At 36.2% G+C, this 26,861-nt stretch overlaps 2 protein-coding genes across 2 annotated transcripts; both read right to left on the reverse strand.

Annotated features, from left to right (window-relative positions):
* Nucleotides 1–150: 150 nt before the first annotated feature.
* On the reverse strand, nucleotides 151–2,623 carry LOC150084943 (N-acetylated-alpha-linked acidic dipeptidase 2-like). The gene is made up of 4 exons (XM_090376399.1): nucleotides 2,369–2,623; nucleotides 1,501–1,582; nucleotides 817–909; nucleotides 151–418 (listed from the first exon to the last, which is right to left on the reverse strand). The coding sequence occupies exons 1-4, from the start codon at nucleotides 2,607–2,609 to the stop codon at nucleotides 151–153; spliced, it is 684 nt and encodes a 227-aa protein (XP_090232525.1). The 5' UTR covers nucleotides 2,610–2,623.
* A 443-nt stretch (nucleotides 2,624–3,066) lies between these two features.
* Nucleotides 3,067–26,861, reverse strand: LOC150084944 (aminopeptidase NAALADL1-like). Its single transcript, XM_090376400.1, has 14 exons — nucleotides 26,842–26,861; nucleotides 11,174–11,416; nucleotides 10,781–10,937; nucleotides 9,030–9,161; nucleotides 8,479–8,601; nucleotides 8,152–8,341; nucleotides 7,736–7,826; nucleotides 7,515–7,607; nucleotides 7,290–7,375; nucleotides 6,955–7,157; nucleotides 5,793–5,856; nucleotides 5,493–5,557; nucleotides 5,307–5,395; nucleotides 3,067–3,187 (listed from the first exon to the last, which is right to left on the reverse strand). Exons 2-14 carry the CDS (start codon nucleotides 11,398–11,400, stop codon nucleotides 3,067–3,069), a joined length of 1,641 nt encoding a protein of 546 aa, XP_090232526.1. The 5' UTR covers nucleotides 11,401–11,416; nucleotides 26,842–26,861.

Raw genomic sequence — 26,861 nt, forward strand, 5'->3', positions numbered from 1 at the left:
GTGTACTAGAATTCGACTTTTCAGGAGAGGATTCACATAATTTGGTTCAATATAGGTCTTAAAACAAGAGAGCTCCAATTGTGTCCCACTGCAACACCAATTGGAAATATATAATAAAAAAAATTCGATTTTTATATTTAAATTTCAAATTCAAAGAGCTACTACGTAGCTACTATCTGTCAGCTTATCCCAACTGACGTTAGGATAAGTATTGCGTTTGAAATTACCATAACGATTTAAAAAATACGTTGCTAATCTGATGGATACAAGCAAATCTGAGATATGACATTCCAATTCTTGCAGCTTTCGGTTTCTTGCTTCCTCGGTAAGTTTATCAATTCCACTCAGGAGATCTTTCACTGCCGGAAACGTTGCGTGCGAATAACTATCGAACTGACTGGGAGAAAATACCATGTTCCTAAAGGTAAGACAAAAGAAAGGGAAATATCAAATTAAAACAATTTTCTATTGAAAAAAAAAACTGTCAATAACTGGCAGGAAATAGATAATCAGTCTTCTGTTAATAAAATATTTAATATTAATTGTTATATATATTTAAATTAAAATATATTTATTTCAATTTAAATAAATTAAGAATATTATTTAATTTAATAAATAATTACGATGTTTGAAATAATATATAATTTAAACTAATTATATTACTTTATTCAATCGATTTCTAAGTAAGAATATTTGATAAAATACACTTTTTTACGGTTGTTTTTATGCAAGAAATTGAAATGTAAATGTTGATATCAATTTTTTATGAACCAATGAGAGCTCATAAAAAATATTTAAAGCTCGTGTTATACTTGCCGTGTAAATGGACGTCCAGGAAGTCCATTAGGGTTAATAAATATCCTTTCCAGCATCATCATTTGGTCATTGACCATCCTGACCTCTAGCGGGCTGAAATAGAATATTATATAATTAGAATTTAATTATTTAAATTGCTATCTCTAATTCTTTTTAATATCGTTAACGTAATATAGTTGTTTTTTTATTTAATATAGTTAATGGAAAAAGATACATTTTATGCCAATTGCCAACGTTAGATGAAAAGTTTCATGCTGGTATTATTTGACTAGCCATTTTGCTATTAGGGGCTTTAACACAAAAAGTCCATTAAAACAGTCATTAAAAAACGCTCATTCTAAACTCGTCTTTAATTCATTCATTACAGAATGGTTCAAAAGAACAAAGAAATTCAAATGAATGAAACCGAAGAATTTTTCGTTACAAGACTACATCTCAATGGGCCTTTGTGATATCTTACGACGGTTTTTTTTTTTTTTTTTATAAACGTCTCTATTTACAACTGGCTATTTTAAGATAATTACTTCCCAACAGCACAGTTTGCCACAGATAATTTGCATCTTAGGCAAACTCTGTGGTGTTCTGGGAATAATTTTGACATGGGATTGGATAAACATTGATTTTAAGTTTTAGTTTTTAAACTATGGTAAGTAAAAACTTATAAAAGAACTACTTCAAACGTACTTATTCAGATCAACATCTTGAAGTTTCCTATGCCAGTCTTCTGTTGTTGTTAAAAAATCCGAAACCGCTCCTTTTACTAAATCTAAGAGAAAAAAATATTATATTAAGATATAATTCTTTAACACTCAGAATTATGAGCAGTCGCCATATTAAAATAAAAATACGAGGGGTGATCCTTTAATTCGCAGACTGGTGCAAGATTTTATGTTTACCGGGCGTACTTTCCATAACTGCCGCCAGAGGGACTCTCCAAAAATCGCTACTGAGCAGACTCTGTGTGCGCATGCCAGAGAGTTTTTTAGCCGCATGTCACTGACGATCGTTTTGAAGCAAGTATCATGTCGGACATTGAACAGCGATATGAGATTCGTTATTTTGTCAGACGGGGCGTAAATGCATCGGAAACAGTTAAAGAGATGAATGAAGTGTGTGGTAGTGATGTCTTTGGTAGGTCGGCCATATTCCGGTGTGAAGTGGTTTCTACATCAAGACAATGCCAAGCCCCATACGGTTAATATTGTGCAGGCAATGATCACTGCCATAGGTGCTGTGGTTCTGCCACATCCCCCTTATTCGTCGGACTTAGCCCCATGTGATTTCTTCCTGTTTCCCCGTCTGAAGAAAGCTCTGAAAGGCAAGCTTTTCGTGTCCGACTCGATGATGCTCGCAAAGCCATAACGGAAGCACTTGGCAGTCTTTCGAAAAATGGCTCGCAAGAAGCAAGGTGGCGAAAGCGTGTAAAGTTCAAGGGAGAGTATTTCGTGGAGAAATCCGCAGAAGATTCAGATGATGACAATTAAAATAAGATCTTGCACCAGTCCGCAAATTAAATGATCATCCCTCATAATATGAAATTTGAATACACTACCAAGAGACAACTGATATCTCTTGAGAGTTTCTGTGATTCCTTTGGCCTCCATATCTTTCAGAGACTGCATCATCTTTTCTGGTACTTTGGTTAAGTTATAAGGTATTATAGTGGAGTCAGCTAAAATATGCAGAATGATTCCAGATAATTGAGCACATGCGTGGTGCCTAGTGAAGTTTGAATCTAGAAAGTTGCTCATCAGATTGAAGGTATCATAGGCTGTGTGATAAGTGGGATACATAGAGATTGGTTCTTTTTTCTGAAATATTAAAATAAAAAAGATTAAATTAATTTGTTGTGTTTCATTTCACAAAATATTGCTGAATAATAATTTACGAGCTAAGAATTTTTTTTTTTTTTTTAAATTGGCTTCGGATCATCCATGGGGAGAAATCAAGTACCCTTAAAAATTTTTAATGAAAAAATTTAAAGTTTGGAAAGAATATTTTTAATTTTAATTATTGAAAAATATATAATTTTTTCGGCTTTAATATTAATCAGTCATAACTACGCCAAAGTTTTTTATTTTAACAAAACATTTCTAAAAATTAATTTAAATTTTAAATAAAATTTATTACTATTTTAATTAAATTTTATAATTAAAATTAAATTATGTTTAATTTATATAAAATTTTATTAACATTTTAATAATTTTTTAATTAAAATTTCTTTTAAAAATTTTTTGCTTTGCATATAAATTATTGTCGTGAGAAAGGATGGATACCCACCTTGTCAATTCCCCACCACATATTCATGGCTGTAATTCCAGCAAAGAAGTAAAAACTATCGTGGTCTGTTCCAGAACCTGGAATCAGTATTCTGAAAGTTTTAATGAAAATTAAATTAATATTAGATATTTTACGGGATATTCAAAACTTAATTTTGCATTTCTGGAGAAGAAAGTTAGAAATTTTGCTGTTAATATGAATGAAATAAATATTATTTATTTATTATCAATAAATATTATTTATTGATGTATTCTTCTGCTGATCATTAGGTGGGTGGGGAAAATTCGCATTTATATAAAAGGGGGAAAATTTACTTTATAGTAGATATAATAATTATCCTAGAACACTTTGTAATAAAGTAGTTGAAGAATAAAATGTTTAAAAAAATCATGTTTCATAATAAAATAACCGGAAACTAAAATGTATAAACATGAAAAAGATATTCCCAACATTTATCGATATCACAATACTTAACAGCTTATATGTATTTTCAGATTCACTAGTTTAGTTATATGAAGTTATGAAGTTTAGTTATATTAATATGAAGATCAGCATTAGATATGTAATATAATGTGTGTTAATCACCAAAGAAACTGAGGCTATGAGGTGTATTGTTGTGTCTGTAAATTTCGTATATTCTGTGGTTCGATTTGCCGGTTTTTTTGGATGAAAAACCGTAGTTTCGGGGTTAAAAAGCCACGATACCCCCGAATGAGACCGACTAACTCAGCCACGAGTTAAAAAAGCCCATAAAAATTCCTCGCGTTCGATCACAGGTTGTTTCCAACCGATCGGTGATTCTATCAACTGTGATAGGCGCAAAACAACTAGCAATTTAGACTCCTATAGGCAAATACCAGAAGTGCTCCTGTGTTCATTAAGTGTAATTAAATTATATTCATAGTCTTCATATTTTTTATTTAATTATAGTTATAAAAAGTAACTTAATTATATTATTGTTCATGAGATGGCATTTTTATACATAAAAACAACAAGCTTTTATTAACAATTTATTTAGATAATTACAATTAGCTCAAAATTTTAAACAAACTTGGAGTAGATCGGTTTCCTGCTCAATTTTGTCTTGATAACGGATACCAGATGTTGGATCCGAAACGTTGACAAGAATGCTGTATCATTTAGTATGTTGGGCTTGCCTTTTGGTAAGAAATAGGTTTAAGTTTTTATTTTTATTTTTTTGTCTAATTTCTACTAGGGAACTCAATAAACTATTTAAAATTTCATAAATAACGTGTGGTAGTCATAACAAAAAGAAAGAGGTGTGTTTGCTTTTTAATCTAATTTTGAAATGGAACTTATTAAATTCATTTGTAAAGTATATTCTGTCTAGACTTTATTGAAGAATGAATTTGGCATCCAAGACGAGGGGCCAGCATTATAGGGAACAATACAAGCATTCGCGGTGGCCATCGATTTGCCCAAAAGTGCTCCCCCGTGGGTAGCACAGTTGGAAGATGCGATCTTTTCCACACCGGGTGGAAAAGAGCTGAGTTCGAGTTCCGTCGATGAAGGGGAGAAATTTTTATGGGCCATTTTCACAACGTGGCTGAGTTAGTCGGTCCTTGGCGAGAGTAGCATGTCTTTTTCTCCTGGAAACTTGGGTTTTTCATCCAGCAAATAGAAAATCGAACTCGGAACACGCAATTTACAAACAGTATACACGGAGCAATATGGCCTTATTCGCTGATGCTCCTAAAGCCCTACAACAACAGCTGAAGGGTGCTTATTGGAAAGGATTTAGACTTTTACGTTTTATTAAATTTAAAGAGCTTCAATGAATAGGGTAAATTAATACTTTCTTAATTAAAGCTTCACATACAAAAGTTCATTAAGCGTAAATGTAATTTTTTATTGCGCTTTATTCATTTATTTCCTAACAACGTAACTGAAGTAAACATAGAGGACTGGTGCAAGGATTCATCTGCGTTAATGCAACAAATCAAAAAGAGAATTTTAAAATTAAGACACTTTTAAACATTTAAATATACTGTACGAATATTAAAGTAATTTATCGATAGTTTTCAGAAATCTTTTGTTATTTTGGGATGGCAAGTTTTCTGCCAGTTCCGGCATTATTCTGGAAATTCTGAAATTAGTTTTCTGGAGTAAATTTTTTGTTTTGATGAAGAGTTAATCACTAAAAAAATCATTTACATTTCTGTTTTTAAATCCGTAATGCGTACACTCACTCTGGTTCTTTGGCTTTACCACTTTCGTTGTCATAATAACTCAGCCACGAATCGTAGACAGATTTCGATGGCCATAACGGATCTGGAACCTATATAATGAAAATATCTGTAATGAAAGAATTCTAAAAATATCACCAATGGTTCAGAATTTTTTTGCGTCAATATTTTAATGCAGAATAAACTCACCAGACTTGCAGCCTTCGTAATAACATCAAAAAGCATAGGAGAGGATTCTGCTTGAAAAATATCACCTGCAAAGGTGGATTAGATTCTTTTAGATGCTAAAATCTAAACACGCTGCTGTAATCTTGAAATTACTTTAAAATTTTTTCCAGCTCTAAGTAGGTCTTAAATCTTGAAAAATTTCCAAAATATAAAACCTAATAATTATCAAATTGCTTTAAATCCCCCAATAATCCCTTCCTAAACATGCAGGTCCGTTATATAATATTTCAAATACTTGTACAACGAGTTTCTTGTTCTTACCCATAACAGCGATGTCAACATTCACATATGCCACTGCACGATCTGTAAGCTTCGGTAAGTTTTCCTTAAAAGAGGACAAACAAAAATATATTAGAAAACTTGCAAAGCATTCAAATAATCACCACTATTCACACATGACCAGCAATTGTACATGGTTTTTGTTACATCTTTGCTCTCAAAATGCGAAAAAGTCGGGAGGAGATATAGAGATCTTGGAGAGTATTCATAAGGGTTCGGACAACGATCTACCCATCACTCAGGAAATTCACTGTCCCGATAGTATTAGTAATGACAAATGATGCGAGCTTATACAGCATCGCCCAAAAATAAAACAACTGTTCTCATCATTTGTCCATCTTCTCTAATAACTTGTACATTCCTTCCTTAAATTTATTCAAACTACCCGCTTACCGGATGGAAGTTGTTCCAACAACTTTCAACAACTATTACTCTCTGGTTGAAAGCAAAATTCCGTGCATCTATCTTGCAAACATCTTCCACAATTTACATCCCCTTATGTGCGTTGTCTGAGAAAGAGTAGGACGCCATCAGCATCTAGTTTACGCAATCCACTTAAAGCCTTAAACACTTCAATGAGACCTAACATGAGACTTCCAGCCTTGTACGCAGAACTCAAGATGCCTCCTGACCAATGCCTTACGCAAGGATAATCACCTTCGTGTCTCTTCTGGCGAAATTCTTATATATCAGTGATGGAACCCGATGACCCGTTCTTTTTCGTTCTCCATTAATTTCAGCATGGCACCACTCACTTGGTAATTTTTTCTGAAATTACTGCTAACCACGTGCACCACTTGCATTTATCAATGTTAAACCTCAGTTTCCGTTTCTGTAACTTTTTTCTGCTTTTCTACTACTTTTCCTGGTACAATAGCCAAACTTCGCCCTTTATAAATAGGGGCATTTGCACGTCTCTAGTCTGTCAAGACCTCCCATCTGCGCGTGTAGCAAAGTGGTATCGTCATCGTCCTCCCCACACCGGGTGGAAAAGGTCCGGGTTCGAATCCCCTCGATGACGCGAGGAACTTTAATGAGCTTTTATCGCTCGATGGCTAAGTTAGTCGATCTCAGGCGTAGATAGACAAAAGTTCGTTACTTTACACCGCGAATGTATGAAATAAATTCGAACAGTCAGGAGTACCTCAACAAACTCGGTTGAACCGATCAAGCCAAATTCTTCAGCTCCCCAGCTGCAAAATACTAAAGTTCGTCTGGGGTTCCATCCTTCTCTATGTAAGGTTCCAAATATCCTAGAGACTTCCAGAAGCTGAGCAGTCCCTGAAGAAGGATCCACAGCACCATTACCCCACGCATCCCGATGGTTACCATAGAGGACGTACCTGTCTGGGAAAAAGACAACAAAAGAAATATTATTACTTAACAAAATTATATTAACGAAAATGTTCAATAGTTTACACAAATAGGATATTTCAAGTTTTTATTTGTTTATTGAACTAGTTTTCAGTTATTACTTACCAGGCTCGATGGAACCTTCAATAACACCGATAACGTTGTAAATCTTGGTTTTTCTGTATTCATTATTAACAGTAAGTCTTAGGAGCCTGCAAATTAATAATCGAAAAAATTGTCTATAGGTGAAATAAGGGAAAAAAATATGCAACGGATAGTTCTGATGGAATAATTTTGCTCATGAACTAAACTTAAGGTTGTTGAGCAAGAAAATAAGTCCTCAAAACTTACATATTTGAATTCTCTTGAGTAAATCCAGGACCTATTCTAGAGATATTTATTCCTCCTTTCCAGTTTTCGGGCACGATATGTCCTCCAAGTTTGCTGTAAACAAAGATTTTTTTTTTTTTTTGGGGATTTATTAGCTCTATTAAAAGGAGATAAAATCATGGTGAAAATTTTTAACCAGGAACACTATTATATATTGCATTTATAAACAAAATATGGCTTACTCAATAATAATCTGAGCATCATCGTATCCAATTGGCTGAGAAGGAATCTTTGGAAGTCCAACTTCATCAAGTGGATAACGATACACTCCATCTGAAATGGTAAATGACGTGAAACCAACTGGATGCGTTACCAAAACACAATCATGTTTCAGTTAAAACAGTAGCCTATTTTCCTAATGCAGATAGAACATAAAAAGTATATAAAAATATATATGATTAGGTAATTAATTACTTATTATTTATTACGCATACCCATAATTCCACTTTGCGATGATTACTTATAAAGAATTTCAACGAATATTTTTGTTAAAACTGAACTTAATTATAAGCGGTATGGTCAATGTACCAGGTGACCAAACAATTCGAGTGGAATTTAGGATGACCTTGGAACACAGTTTATTAGTCTTTTGTCTTACCTATAGCAGGGTATCCAGGAGTTAACGGGTCCCCTTTCCCATGCCTTATGTGTCCACGTTGAATTGCATCTCCTGGCGCCCACCAGCTATTGGGGTATACATCGTTAGCATCAGAAGCATGCAATGCTACTTCTGAGGGATCCAGAAACAGAATAACACCAACTGCGCCTCTGATCTGAGCTTCGTTTACCTGAAATTATGGAAGAAATTTTGGAAGCTTTACATACAAAAGAATGTACAAAGTGCACAGTTTGTCCATTCATTTGTATATAGGTGGTATAATCGGTATTAAAATAAAAGGGAGGAAAAAAGAAAAGTTAAGACAACCTTGTTTCCTCGGGCGCTTTTTCCATAGCGAGCAATGCAGATTTTCCCAGTTATGTTAATTCCCATAGACTCCAGCATATTGAAGTCCTCAACACGTCCATAATTTACAAAAACCGCTTCGGCCTATTAGAAAAAGAATAAGTTTTAATTAATTATAGCAAAAAAATCAAAAAAAGAGTTTGTTATTTATTTATTTATTATTTTTTTTTTTTTCTATTCCACAAGACGACTGAGTGCGCATGATCGAAACGGTCACTTGGTGACAGCCACCAGCACCGCGTCTTTTGGTGAAAGTTTCAAAACTTTTCTACTCTGTTAGTATTCTAACTTTTCAATGTATTTATCTAATCTCCCATACAGATTACTATAATCTGTATGGGAGGTTAATATATACAGATAATCTTCCTTACAGATCCAAATTTGGAAGATGACATAAAATTTACAAAATATTTAACGCGCTTTAAATATTTTTTTTGACTTTTAATAAACAGAATCTCAAAGAAAACTTCACGTTTGTGAGATTTGTAATAAAAATAAACAGAAACTCTTACAGTAACATCACCAGGTGGAGAATAAGCGTTGTATCCTTGAATAACATTTGTACCGGTTTCAGAGGAACTAAAGTGCTTCTCACGGTTGGCAGCCGAATGAACAATTGTACCATTGGTATCAACGATCTCCACCTGGAAAAAAAATAAATATTTAATAACGCATAAATAATACATAATTAAATAATTTTAAATTCTATAAAATTATTTAAGTACTGGAACAGCTCATCTTACTCTCTCCGTTTGACATTAGCTAATTACAGCCCCAGTTAAATGCGTTTTTAAGGATATCTACACTTCCCGACGGGTCTCGAACCCACACCTTTCCGAGTAATAAGTGAAGAAATAACTACACTGCGGGCTTAAAATAATTTTCAATTTTTTTTTCAGCCAGGTTTATTCAAAAATGAAGGGAATTTGCTTTTGGCTGCCGCATGATGGATTCCACGAACTTATCACAAAAGCATAAAACAGACTGAATTTTTTGATTATTTAGGTAACTTTCTTATTCCCCTTCGATTTTACAAATATATTCATTTTATTCTTGTGTTAATCAATTTATCAATAAATTAAAAAATTAAACAGTTCACTATTTCACGTTTTAATGTTCGGATTTCTACGTACACTGATTAGACACTTTATTAGGTTCACCAATGTAATAGCGAATAGGTCCACTTTTGGCCCTCAGAACAGCCTGGATTAGTTATAGCATTGGACTCAACGAGATGTCTAAAGCGTGCCACAGGGATGCTGGTCCATGTTGATTGAAATGCGTCACAAAGTTGTTGCAAATTTTATGGTTGAGGGCTCGATCCACCTCATTGCACAAATACTCAGTTGGATTTAAATCTAGTGACTTGAAGGCCACCGCAGTTAACTGAATTCATTATTACGTTCTTGAAATTAGTTCTGTAAAATTCTGCCGTTGTGACGTAGCGCAGCATTATCCTTTTGGCAGGACTCATCCTTAGATGAATACTCCGTAACCATGAAGGAACATGTCTGGTAGGAAACAATCCAAACGTCGATCTTCTAGTAGCAAGGGGCCAAATGTGTACCTCAGAAACATTCCTCACACCATTACACCTCCACAATCAGCTTGTATTTTTGACACATGGCAGGAGGGGTCAATGCATCCTTCCACCAGCGATAAACAGCAGGAACGATTAATTAGAGAAGGCAATATCTTTTCAGTCTTCCACTGTCCAGTGTCGGTGTTCTTGAGATCATTGTAATCGGTCCTTTTGTTTTGCTGACAGGAGTGGAACCCAGTTCTGTCTTCGGCTGCGATATCCGCCATGACAAGGCATGACGAGTTATACGTTTTGAAATTCCTCGTTGATTACCACTACTCCACTGCGTTGTTATTTGACTGAAATGGAATGATATCATTTAATTATATTATTCGAACTGTAATGATCGAATGATTAGTTAGTTAGTAACTATTCATCATTCGAAAATGCCCATCACTAGGTTGCAGTTGCCGAAATACTCATACCGGCGCGTCTGATTCCGACTAACTCGCCATGTTCGATCACGCAAATCTTTCGTTCTGCCCGTTCCTGCGCTGAATTTCACATAAACAGCATCCCCACATCTGCCACACGTTACTCATATCGCATGGTACGTACACGTGATGTTGTTACCGAAAAAGCTCTCCATTTCACGAAAAGTGTATGCGTACCTAATAAAGTAGCCTCTCAGTGCCTATTAAACATTCAAAAATCGTGCAAAAGGGTCGCATATCTTGTTACCGAATTTGGTTTCTCTTTGTTGGGAAATGAGAGCAGCACGTCGTAAGGAATCCGAAAGACCATATCGAACCCCTGTAATGTCCAGGTTTCTTCAATATATTCAACTAATTCTTCATCTCGGGGAGTGCTGGCCACGTGAGGTTCTTTAGACAAAAATCTGTAAAAAATGAGCCTTACATAAGAAACAGTGACATTCTTTTTCTAGTCTCTATATCAACAAGCTTTTTTTGCCTTCCCTCCAACCTATTCATAGGACGACTTTACAATTAAAGTAAACTGATAATTATAAATTATACATTACTGTAAACTTTGCAAGTTAAAATTATCTAAAATCGTAATTATATAAATTCTTTGAACAGTTACAATTCAAGAGACAAAATGAAACCGTCTTACCTTAAATTTTCCTTGATGTTTCTGGTTTTAACATCCTTAAGGATCCGTTTTGTTATGAAGTCACCTTCCTCGTAGAAGCTTTGTGTAAGCTTTTTCATGGTATTTATTCTGGATGATTCTTTCTCTCCAGAACGGTGTGAAATCGCGAAATAACCAACAATAATTCCAATACCCAGGGACACTATCCCAGTCACTATGGACGCGGTAATGGTATCTGTTGCCACCATATCTCCAGAGATGAAGCTAGGACGAAATATATATCACCTTTTCACCAAATCAGCAAAATCATTTGTACAAAAAGCAGTTTAAACTTTTAATAACAACCTTTCGGTGAATTATTATAGAGTAGACACGTTTGTGATAAAAATAAATTTTAATGATTACGTATTTTAATATTTATTCCTTATGTCTTATGCTTTATGTTTAATATTTTTCACACAAGATGGCTCTCTCGTTTTCCCAAATCTTGCAAGACTGGAAAGAAACTGACCGTCTTCGTAATATGTCACGTGATGCCAATGATCTTGTTTTTGCAGTTAGTGAATGTTTTTGCAGTTTAGAGATATTTAACTGGAATTTAAAAAAAGAAAAAACACTAATTCTACATTATCTAATTAATCTTCTATTCTGTAAATGGGATATAGAACCAGACAACAACGTCAACGTGCTATTTTCGCTCCAGTTGATATCCTCCATTTAAGACGTAAATATGGTTAAATACTAATGTTTCAAGGTCAGTACTACTTACAAGATTTCAGGACCAGATTGTAGTAGCTAGTCGATTAAAAATCAAACAAAACTTTCGAGTTTAAAGACACTTTCACTGCAAGTAAAACATCGGTTTTGTGCAAGCCAGCTAAGACTCCAATTAAATGGTAACTATGAAAAGTAAATCCTTTAACTGCAGAATCGTTGATATAATAATCGCTTTTTATTGGCTGATACAATTATCATTGTGTACCCTGTGCGGTGAGCCTCCATATATATAAACCCATCAGGGTTCACTTAAGTGCAGCTAGTCTGTTATTTATAGTTTCGTTTAGCAAATATGCAAGGTCATAATTTCTCGATATGAAGTTCTCATTTTCAGTGTTTTGGAATGTCACCGTGATTTTTTGGATTTCAATTATGGTGGAATTCTTTAATAGTGCTACTGCTGGTTGTACAGTTTGAACATTAGGTACAATTATAAAATTAAACACTGCATTTACAAAATGTAAAATATATATATATATATATATATATATATATATATATTATACAAGTATTAATATGATTTATAAAGAAGATATTTTATCCAACAGATGAAGGCTTACTTTGTGTTTAATATAAGCTAAAGATAAAAATCTCTACTTATACTATAATCTTATCTAAATTGTTCAATTTTGACTCCCGAAAATACATAGCAATCTGTACATATCAAATTAATCAATTAATTAATTTAAAACGAATTAATTAATAAAAAAAATTATTGTAATGAAGTTCCCAGACTGGTGAAATAAGAACACGAAGTCAAGGAGCTAAAAAAACATATATAAGTAATCACCATCTGACTGAATGCACACTTATGAGGCCGTTCTAAAAGTTTCTGTAAAGAGTTTTTTTTTTTTTTTTTTTTTTTTTTATGTAAACCCCAAACACGAGAGGTATTAGAACCTATAGTACTTAGTACCGTGCTTGGGTTGGAGGTTGAGAAGACGAAAGAAGATATTTGTTGACATTGGACTTGAACTTCTGTAGATTGTAATTTTCAGGAAATATGTATGAAGGAAGGTTGTTCCAGAAAACGGCAGTTGAATGAATAAACGAGGAAGATGAAAAGTTGGTTCTGTGGGTTTGAAATTGGACAGTAAATGGATGTTGGCGGCACGTGTTCGGACTGTTTTGAAAGAGGGAGCGGGAATTATAGAAGAACAGTGCACATGGAAGTATCTGTAGAAGATGCATGCAGCAGAAACAGTGCGTCTATGAGAAAGCAAGTGGAGAGACTCTGTTAGAGATGAATCATTAATTAACCTAACTGCCCTCTTCTGAATGGAATCAAGAAGCCTGAGAGAGGTTTTGGGGGCACCACCCCAGTTGTGGGAACAATATTCCATGGCAGGGCGGATTTGCGATTTGTACAGAGTGAGCAGCTGTTTGGAAGAAAAGTAACGCCGAGAACGAAAGAGAAAACCAAGTTTTTTAGATGCAGAGGAAGCAATATTTGTAATGTGCTTGTGCCAAGAGAGATTAGAAGTCAGGGTAATCCCTAAACAGAGGCGGATTTAACGGCGGGCGCACCTGGCGTGCGCCCTGGGCCCCGACTTCTGAAGGGCCCACGCAAAACCCCAACAAATTAGTTGAATATATTAGTTCAACTAATAGTTAAACTAATATGTTCAACTATTAGTTCAAAACTTTGTGATTATTATTATGCTGTTATTAATTATATTATACATATATTATATTCAAATTTTATTGGAAATAAAACATTAATAGTACATAATATTTTTTATTTATTTAAAAAAATGGTTCACATGTATTTTTATTTTCCCTGTCTCTCTCTTTTTTTTTAAGGGACCCAATATTTTCTTCTGCGCCCGGGGCCTCAACCGACCTTAATCCGCTCCTGTCCCCAAAAGAGATATATCATTTTGCCTAGAAATCGGAGTGTCACAAAAGATAAGCATAGGAGCAGAAGAATCCTTTTTGCGAGATATAAGACAAGGCTGAGTTTTAGAAGGGTTGAAATCAACTGAGTTGTCTTTGCCCCACTGGAGAATTACCTGAAGATCGGCATTTAAGGAATTGGTAGCAGATTTTCGAGAAACTGATGCTGATTGAGCAGGACAAGGTTTCTCAAAATGGAAAGTGGAATGCAATGTGCTATCATCAGCAAAACTATGGATAGAATTTCCAGTCAATGGAAGAAGGTCATTAATATACAAGAGGAAAAAAGTGGGGGAAAGAACTGAATCTTGGGGGACACCGGCATTAGTGGAAGAGTTAGAAGCCAGAGAGCCATCTGCCATCACCCTCAGTGAGCGATCAGAGAGAAAACTGGATAACCAATTACTAAAAACAGTTGGCAAATCATAAGATGGAAGCTTGTTTAGAAGACCTTTATGCCAAACACGATCGAAAGCCTTTGAGATGTCAAGAGCAACTACTTGTGTTTCCCCGAACCTTTCCATTGAATTAGTCCATAAATGGGTAACATAAGCCAGAATATCACCAGTGGATCGACACTGACGGAATCCATACTGGCGATCGTTGATCAGACGGAAGGTTTCTAGGTAGTTTAAGAGTTGGCGGTTAATTGATTTCTCTATTACTTTAGAAAGAGTAGAAGTAATTGCAATGGGACGATAATTGGATGGGAGGGATTTCTCACCCTTTTTTAGGAACTGGCTGGATATGAGCAAATTTCTAAGCAGAAGAAAAAACACCTTTGGAATAAGAAAGTGAAAAAAGGCGGCAAAGAACAGGATTAAGTTCAGGAGCACAAGTTTTGAGAACAAGTGGAGAAATACCATCGGGACCTGGAGCTTTCTTGGCATCAAGATTCGTCAAAATCCTTCTGACATCCTTTTCACGGAAGACCACAGCAGGCATTGAATGGAGCGTGTTGGGAATGGTGGGAGGTGTTTTACCAAGATCATTAATACATGAGTGGGAAGAAAAATGGGATGCTAGCAGGTCAGCTTTATCCTTGGCTGAAGTGACAACAGAACCATCTGGTTTGGACAGAGGTGGGAACAGAGATGGGCAAAAGTTGCGGCCAATAGCTTTGGCAAGAGACCAGAATGCTCGGCTACCATTAGGGCAAGAAGCAAGTTTTCTACTCTAAGCCTGTTCAAACTCTAGTTTGGACTGATTAATAATTGCTTTACAATTGTTGCGAGCTTTGGTGTAGGCAGAAAATGAAACTGGAGAATTAGAAACAAGCCAATTACGATATGCAACATTCTTCTCTTGAACAGCCTTAGCACATTTACTGGAAAACCAAGGTTTAGATAAAGGACGAGATTTTAAAGTGGAGTGTGGGATAAAGGATTCCATTCCTGCAAGAATAATTTCCCTGACACAATCTGAGCAAACGTTGACATCAGAAGATTTGAAACAGTAATCCGACCAAGGAAAAGAAGAAAAGAAGTCTCGCAGGTCATCCTATTTTGCATTCTTGTAATGCCAAACAACACGAGGTTGGGAATAGCCATGAAATAAAGGTTCCATTGGAGAAGAGACAATCACCAAGTTGTGATCTGAAGTGCCTAAAGGACCTCTCACTTCAACCCTGTACTTAGAAGGGTTGTTTGTGAGAAAAATATCAAGCGTATTGGCTGTATGATTAGGATTGTCCGGTATTCTTGTAGGTAAATGAACAATCTGTGCAAGGTCATTAGTAATTGCAAAAGCCTCAGCATCTCGACCAGCTGGGTCTGTGTGACTAGAAAACGGAAGCCAGCTGGAGTTGTGAACATTAAAATCACCAAGGAAAATTACCTCACTGTTAGGAAAGTTGGACTGGAGAAAGTCAAGTTGCAAAATGAGGAAGTCAAAGAGCTCCAAGTGATTAGTGGAGTTGGGAGAACGGTAGAGACAACAGATGAATTTGACACAATGAGGTTGAGAGATTTTAAGCCAGAGAAGATCGAAAAGAGGAGATTCCAAATTACCAAGCCTCTGACAGGGAATATCGGAACGGATATTCCCCACCTTTGAGGCGAAAGGAATCATACAGCAAATAATTTGGGCAACTGAGATGAGTAGTTGAATCAACCGATAACTGAGATTCTGTCAGAAAAGGTACATGGGGTTTGGCAGACTGCAAGTGGAAATGGACATCGTTGAGATTAGAATTGAGACCACGTATATTTGTGAAATGAATTAGGCAGTGCTTGGGAGGTTTAGATCTTTTCGCAGATAAGCTTGCTCTATTAGTTTGACAATTCATGGTGTATTCAATAGTAAGAAAAAGTGGGTGGGACATGCTGTATGAAGTAATGAAATTTTTGGATATGGCGTACATATGGTAAGAATATACCCAGATCCTTGACATGATGTGGCCTCGACAATGCTCCCCGCATACGCACTACTCGGTCTCCCTCCAGTCACTATCTGGCAGAGTAGAGTTAGCAAGATTATACACTAGCTGTTCCGGAAGCCTCCTAGAGAGTTACCAATAGGTTCGGTCCGGTGTACTAACTAGCGGCCGGCCTGCGAACACAGTTTTAGAGCTGTACCCTCGAAATGTAAGGAATAATGGATCTCGCCACGATGTTCATCATGACCTCAAAAGTCATCAATCATACTGCATGAAGAGATAGGGAAGGGTTGACCGGAACTTAGCTCTAGAGACTAAACATGGGTTCCACCACTTCAAGCTTCCAATAAGCAAAGTGGTGGTATTGCACCGGTTGATGAGAGTCATCTACCATCTAGTACTGCCTGGTAATATAGAGAGGCGGCATTCCTCCATGTGGTATACGGGCGCCACACCTCGATCCCTGCTTACGTTGGTTCACACCTGGGCGGTCACCCACCATGTACTTGTGCATGGCGGTTATACCCAGGATTACTAACAGTCCCGCCATCGTGAAGGTGCGAGCAGAGGATTTGGCTGTCACAGACCGTCCGGACTTCTCCGAAATTGGGTCCACTTGATTTGAGTGTCATCTGAATATCAGTTCCATCAGCGTTTTAGACTCCCAGGTAGCAAGTACAGCTTGTCTGGCATATCTGAGAGAATGTCTGTGACAACCTCAAGGACCAGTGTCAGCGAAGGCGTCCAAATGTTCAGTTCGGCAGTTACGTTTTTCTTCTATGTCCACAATCCTGAAATCTCTTTCCTTTGAGGGCAGTTTTCACCTTGAGAAAGAGGAAGAAGTCCGCTGGCGGTAGATCCGAAGAGTAGGGTGGAGAATTGATGTGTACAAAGCCATTTTCTTTTAGAAATGTCTTCACAAGTCTGGAATGGGCGGGGGATTGTCGTACGACAAGCACCAGCTGCCTTTCTCTCGAAGTGCTCCTTTTTTTGCATAGAATGCAGCATTGACTCTCTCCCCTGCAGGTAAAAATTCCAGGATCAAGACGATGCTGATCATGTTTGTCGAAAACATGATCAGCATCGGCTTGATCCTGGACTTCTGTAAGTGATACAGAAGGTTTGGGCCCTGGTGATGATTTTGAAGTCTATTTCATGTTGTGACGCTTCGTCTGTGGGTCGTACTGAAACACCCATCTCCAGTGACAATACAGTGAATGGAATGAGGATTGTCTTGACAAATCTGGATGAAGTCTTCACATGATGGCATGCTTCGTTGCTTCTGCTCAATCCGTGAGGCTGTGTGGCAAAAATTTTGCACAGGCATGCTTTTCCCTAAATCTTCATGCAGCATTTTGGCGAATCATCTCCTCATTCATATCCAACTCATCTTTCTCAAGGTCAAACAACGATCGCTTGCCACAATTTCCCGAACTTTTGCAACTCTATCCTCATTTCAAAAGGTTGATGGACGCCCACTACTTGAGTCATCGCGAACGTCGTCACGTCCGTCTTTGAACCGCATATGCCATTCAAACACACTGGTACGACTTAGCGTTTCATCACTATAACAGTTTTTAACATTTCATACTTTACTGCTGCAGATTTTCCCAGTTTAAAGTAAAATTTGATATTAAATTTTTGCTCCATTCCAAAATTGTAACTCTAACGTTATTAAACGAAACCAGTTCTTGCTCGCAACCTGTCAGTCTACTAGAGAAACCAGACAATCTCTGTACCACCATCTGTTGGAGGAAATTTGAACTACAACATACCACTTTCGTTTATTTTCAAACTCATCGACTATGACCGCAATAGCACCAGTCCAGGAACTTAACTGCCACATCTCGTACGTATATTTTGATAATTTGAGGAGTTATACATAATAAAAGAACAAAATGATTGCACTTTTATACACGTTTTTAATAATTACTTTTAAAATTTTATTAGCATAACTATCAAAAATAACCTTGTAAGTTCACATATAGAGTCGTGGGAATGCTTGGGCTCAGAGGGAAACTGCCAAAGGCAGTTTTCTTACTGAACAGTACTTTTAGAGTACGAGTATGTGCTACTTCCAAAATGTTTGCGAATCATCTGCTGTGCTTTGGAGAATCTGTTACTTGACACTTCATTTGTACTTGAGACCTGATGTGTTTGACAGAATCCAAGGACTCGATGTTAACCACCATGGATTTGCCAACAACGTAGCTTATAGCGCCATATGCTTCTCACCGCAAACTCCACAGCTGACTCGTCATCATAAATATGTGGACTGATCCATCGAACGCTTGCCGCTATGCATCTGGTTTCGGCACCTCCAGCTGTGGATGGAGAACTGTCATCTCGAGCTGGACTACCTACATCTGTCACGGTCCTCCACAGGACCATGAAATCTTCCCCTGTGCACAAATTCATTATATTGTACCTTCCTGTCATTACAAGATGTTTTATTGTGTCTGTTTTTGTTTTTCTTTGTTTTGCTTATATACTTTTACTACGTGTAACATTTTTCTCTGTAGCATCCATTTACTTTGTAAATCCGAGGCAACTTGCTGTCATGGGAATGATTTATTTGTGTGTGTGTTTTGGGAGTAAATCTGTAAATTGTAAATATGCATCTATGTTGTAAATATACGGTGAGGTTGCCATGGTTTGCCCGGGACCCCTAGTACAATAAATAAAAAGTAATGTAGCGTCACATAGTCTGCACTGGGTGGAAAAGGACTGAATACGAATTCTGTCAATGACGCGAGGAACATTATGGGTGTTTTTTCGATCCGTGGCTGAGTTCAGGGATGGATAGCAAGGTTTTCCTCCCCGAAACTCCGCTTTTCATCCAGCAAACAGGCGAATCAATCAGAAAACACAGGCAATTTATGGACATAACACACATGGCCTTGTTAGTTCAGTCTTCGGTGGCTGTAATATGACAGTTTTTTTTTTCTTTTTATGGTGAGACATGATATAACCAGAAGGGAATGCCTCTATGTGTCTTCAATGCAAACAGAGTATGGAGATTAAGCGAAAATTCAGCGTTCTGATAAAAGGATTAAAATACGCGACCCATCGAGCACTCAGCTATTAAATTAAGTGCTAGAAGTTACACTCATGTGTCACACAACACAGCAGAATAATAGCCAAGGGTAGCAAGCTCTAGTCCCACAGGAAGTAGCCATCGTTGATGACACTGTTTTCGGGTAAATGGGAATTGTATTGTGTAAAACGGATATGTGAAATAGGAGCAGGGTATGTCCGACAGGGCCAAAAGTAATGATTTACAGTTACATCTTCATTCAGCACAAAAGATGAGACTGTTATACGTACTAATCTAAGACTTTCGGGTATAAGGGAATGTTGAGAAAAAGCCGCGAGTTAGGATTGAATTAGAAAGTGTCTGTAATTTTAGCTATAATAGGAGTATATGGTGAGAGCCTTGTCAATCCTTTCGGCCATGGAAAGATTGTGGTAGAATTCTTCCCAGCATGGCCTGAATGAATGGCGTAAATTAATTAAACAAGCACTTGTCAAACACTGAATAGACAGTTTTTGCAGGGATGGGATACACTTAAACAGAAGGGGTGCAAGAATATTTGCTAATGAGATCGAGGCAGTGTCAGACGTGTCGGAAAATTGCTAGTTTTTTGGGGGGGGGGGTTATATACGGTTGTTGTTGTTATTGTTGTCATCGGCTTTTGGGAGTATCAGCGACTAAGGCCATATTGCTGCATATATTGTCTGTAAATTTCGTCTGTTCTGAGTTCGATTTTCTGTGTGCTGGATGAAAAACCCGCGTTTCCGGGATAAAAACCACGTTACTCTCTTCTGAGACCGACTGACTCATCCATGTTGTGATAAAGATCGATAAAAATTCCTCGCATCAATGAAGAGGTTTTTTCACTCGATGTGGAGAGAACGGTGATTATACCAACTGTGTTACCCACGAGGGCACCAATTGTGCGGTACTAAGGTTAGTGGAAAATGAAAAAGACCAGAGGTAATTGTACTGTAGGACAAAGTTCTGGGAGAAGCAATAATACAGGAATGAAGAAGTGATTATCCCATTATATGGCAATAGTTAGGCCACATCCTGAATACACTTCTGGATACATTTTAAGTAGGATGTGGGTCTGTTGGAGCTGGTGCAGAGAAGAGAGCAACAAGATTAGAGGAACACAAAAGGGTTACTTTATAATGAAAGACTTCAATTCTATAAATTACAGCGCCTCTAAACCACGTGCCTCCGATTTGACCTGATTGAAGTGTTTAAGGCTTTAAATGGATTGAATAGGCGAATGGTATCCTTATTCTTTGTCGATTGATTTATAAGAGGGCATAGGAAAATGATGATTGTTTTCGTCTGATGCTATATAAGCTTGCTTCCGTGCACTATTTTCCAGTTAATACTGATATAAAGTCACAATACAATACTGCCTTCACGTCCTTGAAATTTTTGCTACTGTGAGGAAATAAATTACCATGACACGTTTATGGATGATGTGCCTTACAAAAAAGAATGCCATATTTTCTTGGAAGACATAATTACAATCTACAAACACCATAATCACTTGCATGTTACTTTCTCATTAAAGGCGCATTTTAATAAGGAAGTGAGGAATTAATTTATCACTTCTTTTCTGCCCGGCTGAACTTTGCAGTGACAGAGTTAATAACAGAATATCAGAAAGTAAACTAGATTTTTTGTTCCTTGAAAAAATAAAAAAAAAGAAAGACAATAGCCCTCGAGGATTCTAATAGATAATAATCAAAAAATTGTCCAGAACATAAAGAACATTTACATGCCTGTAAATATCGATTAAGTTCCGCTTAATTGTGTATATGCAGAACAAAGCTTAATTTTTTAATCCAGCATTAAGAAAAATGGGTTTGCTCTCTAATGCATTGATCTCATATTGTAGAGCCCTTCACGAGTTGCTGGGGTATTTCACTCTTCTAAATAAAAAGCCCTGCTCCAAGGGAGAAGTATATTGCTGGCCTCGTGGTAGCACAGTTGGTAGGATAGCCGTCTTCCCCACACCGGCTGGAAAAGACCTGAGACCTGAGTTCTCACGCGAGAGTAGCAATGTTTTTACCCAGGAAACTGGGTTTTTCGTCAAAGCAATTTACAGACAATATACACGAAGCAAACATGCCTTATTTGCCAATTTTCCTAAAAACCCAACACGTACATTGCTATTTACACATCGCTGTTCCACTTCTTAACTTCTATGGAAGCCATCTTGCAGTACGACTCGGCAAGTATGGTCAACATATGACAACGTAAGATCAAATACAGTACAACTGCGAAGATTCCAGGTTAAATCTGAGCCTCCTTCATATCTCCTGTTCTTTTCTTTCTTGAAGTTTTTTAAGGTCGGTTTTTAATTTGTGTGCCATGGCAAAGACCATGAAGTAACACTGCAGGTCCAGGGTTCAGAATTGAAAGGAGTACATTGTGCTTGTCGATAGGATGTACTGTATGGTCGACTCGCTCTCGCGGGTTACACGGGAACATATAATGCAAGAAAGCAAGCTGATACAGCATCAGCCAAAAAAAAAAAAAAAAACCTTCCAATGTCACCCATCCATTCGTTCCAAAAGTTTGTCCAGTTCTTCCTTGAATTTATTTAAGCTATCAACTTCCACAACGACCGATGGAAGTTTGTTCCAGCAATCAAACCCACATCTAAAGGCAAATTTCCACATATCTGTTCCACAATTGTTTTTCCTCAATTTGAATTTATGCCCCCTCAGGTGCGTAATCTGAGCAAGAGGAAGAATCCCATCAGCACTAAGCTTGCTCAAACCATTCAAGGCCTTATACACCTCAATCAGATCACCTCTCTAATCACCGTCATAACAATGACGCGTAATATAATCACCGTCTTTCCCACACCAGGTGGAAAAGACTTGAGTTCGAATCCCATCAATGACGCAAGGTATCTTTATGCACTTTTTTTTCAAAAAGTGGCCTGAATATAGTTAAAAATATAGTTATAGAACAAGTTGTCATCTAAAGAATATTATAATATATTAATTATTATAAACATCTGTCGCTTTTATTTAAATGTAACATTTTATGGATAATAATTTAGTAATAATTTTTATATTTTAATTACAATTAGCGTTGATAGATAATAATTATAATTTATTTATGAAACTAAGACGCATTTCTGATATAAAATATAAGTCATAGGTCAATATTCCAAATCACTCTTTTACGTATTATTGATACTTTATTATAAATGTCCTCACACTTCCATAATGTTGTAAAATGCATGAATGTATTTATTATGATAATATTAACTATCATGATATATTAACAAAGTTACATATTATTAAATTTAACATTCTTATATTTATTTCTGAAAAATAGCTTTACGTGAAAATCGGGAAGTTTTGTTACCCAAAATTACTGTTCACCTACTGAATAGGCAAAGAATAATTTAATGGGTTATTATTAACACATTTAATATTTCAAATCAGTGCAGCTTAAACCTCACATATTTTACAAAATTGATTTGAAATTATAAACTGGTAACGCTATTCCTAAAAGACAACAATTTTTTTAAAAAAAGGTTTTTAGTCAGCGGCACAAGATGGCACCACTTTAAGTTCTCGATGGTGATACAATGTTTCTATCTCTTATCACTTTGAAAATCGCGTCGTCAGAATTTAAATGAAATTGTATCACATCCTAGAATACGTGTATATATATATATATATATATATATCCCTGTAGTTCTACTTTTTATAAACTTTCTAAGTAGCCTTAAAATTCATTAAAATAAAAAAAATAAAATAAAAGTAAAATACAGTACTTAGAATATAAATTCAAAGAAGAACTGCAAAAATTATTGTAGGGGACAGATAGGTGAAATTGAGAATTTTTTTTTTCTGCTGCTGTATAAGCTTGCTTTCTTTAATCATTTGCCACAATTAATACAATTATAAATTTTCGGGAACTCCAATAATTAAAACACATTTATATGCATTTAAAATTCTGTTAATTGCCATCTATCGGACATATCTGGCACTACAGTTTTCTTAACTAGAATCATATGCTCATTCACAACTCGAAGGCAGTGAACAAGTAATGGTTAATCTTTTTTGTTGAAGTTGTTGTTGTTGTTGTTTTATTATTTATATATATATATATATATATATATACTGTATATCATCAAATTGTATACTATACACAGCGGATACGATAACTTTGATCTATACTAGGAGTGCATTAATGAAACGTATTATTATTGATGGACCATTATCAAAATGTACGAGTTTCAAAATGGGGATCTTCATATCAAAAAATCATTACAGTAACAAAGTTTCTGTGAGGCTTTCATTTTTTAAATCAAAAATACCAAGAATTACTGATTTTCTAAGTTGGTAACGAAAGTGTGAATTTAATTGTTACAATGGTCACAATTAAAGCCCACTTTTCTAAGGCAAATTGTAAATCTCCAAAGAGAGATTTTTAAACCTTCTTTAGGATGGTGGGGGATATTTTAGTTAAAACGTGAATTTTTTTCATTCATACAAGGCAGGAAATATTACACTACCACCGGAAAGAAATATCTTCCTTCCTCTCAACCTTCAATTCATACACAGTACTAAGTACTATTATCATCATTCTTCTCTTTCTTGGTAATTTTCTTCTACTTTTCTCTCTCTCTCTCTCTCTGGGTAACTCGGGAAATTTTTTTTGGCTGGTGTAGCATAAGCTTCAAGCTTCCTTGCACAATATAACTAATAATAATAATAATAATTATTATTATTATTATTAGGTTCTAGCAGTGCCGGATTTACATATAAGTTAAACAAATTACAGCCTTAGGCCTCACATTAGAAGGGGCCTTGCTCTATCTTAAAAAATACTTTTTTAATATTGTCACAGGTGAACAGTAAGAGAGAAGGGCCTCATACATGTTATAGCTTAGGACAAAAACAAGTTTAAATCCAGTCCTGGATTCTAGTACGTTTTGTGTTTGGAGTTTTCTTTAAATAAAATCGCTTATCTGGTCTTCATCTAGCGTCTAGCACAATGTCTTCATCTAGAGTCTAGAAAATAAAAAAAAAAAAAAAAAAACAGAAAAGAAAAAACGTCTGATCTTCACGTGAAATATGCGAAGAACCGCATTGTCACGTTAAAGCAGGATCTCACCCATATCTTAATGGTCGAATTTGCTTGTAGACGTCCTGGTCGTTATGAATCATGTCCCCATCGCATTGCACAATGTAAACTGTGACAGTCATGACGGGGCAACCAGTGCATGACTCAATGAAGATTGGCTTTTTCTCATCCTTTTTTGATGCCATTAATTGGTTTGTTTGGCGACCGATACATCTGACACTATTTTGAAGACTTAATTATTCTAACACTGTAAGTTCAAGGATTTCGATAGAAGGAATAATTCAGTCAAGGACGCTCAGTTCTTCACAGCAGTACTGTGCACTTATCTACATATACACTAAGTGGAAACTTTATTAGGTACACGTACTCTTTCATGAAATGGAGCATTCCTTCAGTAACAGCATCGCATGTTCGTACCATGCGATATAAAGTAGGTGGACAGGTACACCAATACTGGACAGGGGGAGGGATTGGAAAAATGTTGAATGGTCTGACGAATCCCGATTCTTGCTGCTTCACGCTGATGACCAGGTTAGTTAGTATGGTCTAATATGGTGAAGTTCTAGTTCTAAATGGCGAAAACAGCATCAGTCCATGCTAGGTCTCCATAATGGAGGCCAGCGGGGGGGGGGAGGTCGTGGTGCACATTGGGCCCTTGATACCAATGGCGCAACATTTGGATGCCACAAGTTATGTGGAAGTTGTTTCTCACCAGGCGCCTTCCTTCATGGTTTCAGTGAATCCATCTGCGAATGGGTTCTTCTACTCGGATAATACGCCATTCACAAGGCCATAATCGTAGAGAACTGATTCCGGGAACCTGAGTTTGAATTCAGCTTACTCAGGTGGTCTTTCCAGTAATCAGATCTCAATTCATAGAGTACCTGTGGGATGAGGTGGAATGAGCTCTTCAGAGTACAGATCAGAAACCATCCAATTTGCAACAACTGTGGGAAGCAAGAGGCAACGCGGACCAGCATTTCTATGATACGGTTCCGATAACTCGTTTAGTTCATGGCACGTCAAATCTAAGCTGTTCTGAGGGCTAAAGGGGAACTACTCGCTATTAGGTAGGGCTGCCTAATAAAATTACCACTTACTGTGTATATTGGCGGTAATATATACAGTTGAACGTCCAATAACCCCCTGGTTATTGGACGTTTGACTCTTTTAGAAAGATTTGTTTTATCCTTCTTTTAGTCTATCATTCTTTTAGAAAGATTTGTTTCGCCATCCATCCCAAATTTCATTATTTTTTTTAATAGGTCACGTATGCTATCGATATATCGTATATTGTAGATGAAGCACTTATTTATATCTGAATTTATTGACGTCTTAAAGTACCCATACCGGTGCAGATGAGCTCATGTGATTAGATCAATGCCCTATAAGTAGTCGCATTCAGTGTCATCGAGGTTATTTGACACTACACACTTCACTCTTTTCAAACAACTTAGTCAACATGAGCGTCCACGAAATTATTTAAAATTAAAATACTGTCAAATGACATAAAGCGTACTGTCAAATGTATTACCATATTTCCTTAAATCACTTTAATTATTTTGATATAAATTCAATCATTTTCTAGCAAAGGCATGTACTGTGTACTTTATACTCTGTGAAATCGTGGGGGAAAAATTACATTCAGAGCAATGGCCGTTTTACAACACCCTCTGGTGATCCATTAAGGAAATTCCCTTTCACTTGTACTTTTTCCATATACAAGCGAGGTCAAGGCCGCAGAAGGTTGTAGGAAGTTTGGGAATATTTTTAAAAGTTGTTGCTCCCAGCCCACCATGCATTCAAATTGAATCACTGTCTTTTTAACTGCTCGTAATTCATATGATATATCAGAAGTAATATTAAATTATATTTTATTCAGTAAATATTAAAATTATGAAAGTGAAGGAGAAATCTGACATACGACCCTCAAAACCTGTAATTTAAGGCCAAACAGTAGCGCTAGTCAGTGCAGTCAACATGGTTTAACCTATGTGCCACCAAATGCGAGGATATTAAAGATTAACTTTAATCTAACAGTTTGGTGTCATAAGAAAAGCCACACTGAAGGCTAAATACTGGAGTTTATAGTTGTCATTGGTACAGTGTGGTGTGCGATTTAAATCTTCCCCGGAAAATACAATTTTAATCATTTTTGGAGGGGGAAAAACCCGTAAGAATGAGTATAAGGAAAAGTGTTTGGTAAGTAGGAAAAGTTTCAACCATTTTATTTCCGTGCTGATCATTTTAGTTCTGCTATTATATTATTCTAAAAATAAAAGTTGTTTGCAGTGAATTCTTGCCTATCTAGGCAAGAATTCACTAGACAGCATTATATCTTAACAGACTATATAATTTAACAGATCAAATAATAAATATATCAAACGGTTATAAATAATAGTTACTTTTATAAATGAAATAGTATAATGCTCTTTTTATAACATAAATACAAAATATAACATCATATTAATTGCTAAATTAAATGAAATTTAGAGTTTTTACCATTCTGTTGCTTTGCTGTT

This window comes from Mastigoproctus giganteus, chromosome 6 (assembly GCF_048544385.1).
Source record: "Mastigoproctus giganteus isolate SK-2022 chromosome 6, ASM4854438v1, whole genome shotgun sequence".
In the NCBI taxonomy this organism is placed as follows: domain Eukaryota; kingdom Metazoa; phylum Arthropoda; class Arachnida; order Uropygi; family Thelyphonidae; genus Mastigoproctus; species Mastigoproctus giganteus.

Bases quoted from the DNA above. Each gene is read 5' to 3' on its own strand.
- LOC150084943 (XM_090376399.1), bottom strand. From the start codon at position 2,609: ATGTATCCCACTTATCACACAGCCTATGATACCTTCAATCTGATGAGC. The intron at 1,583-2,368 runs GTAGTGTATTCA...TTTTTCTCTTAG, and splicing joins GAGATATCAGTTGTCTCTTG to ATTTAGTAAAAGGAGCGGTT. The intron at 910-1,500 runs GTACGTTTGAAG...ATTCTATTTCAG, and splicing joins CAAGATGTTGATCTGAATAA to CCCGCTAGAGGTCAGGATGG.
- LOC150084944 (XM_090376400.1), bottom strand. From the start codon at position 11,400: ATGGTGGCAACAGATACCATTACCGCGTCCATAGTGACTGGGATAGTG. The intron at 7,376-7,514 runs GTAAGTTTTGAG...ATTAATTTGCAG, and splicing joins ACTCAAGAGAATTCAAATAT to GCTCCTAAGACTTACTGTTA. The intron at 3,188-5,306 runs GTGAGTGTACGC...TAAAACTTTCAG, and splicing joins GGTAAAGCCAAAGAACCAGA to AATACTGATTCCAGGTTCTG.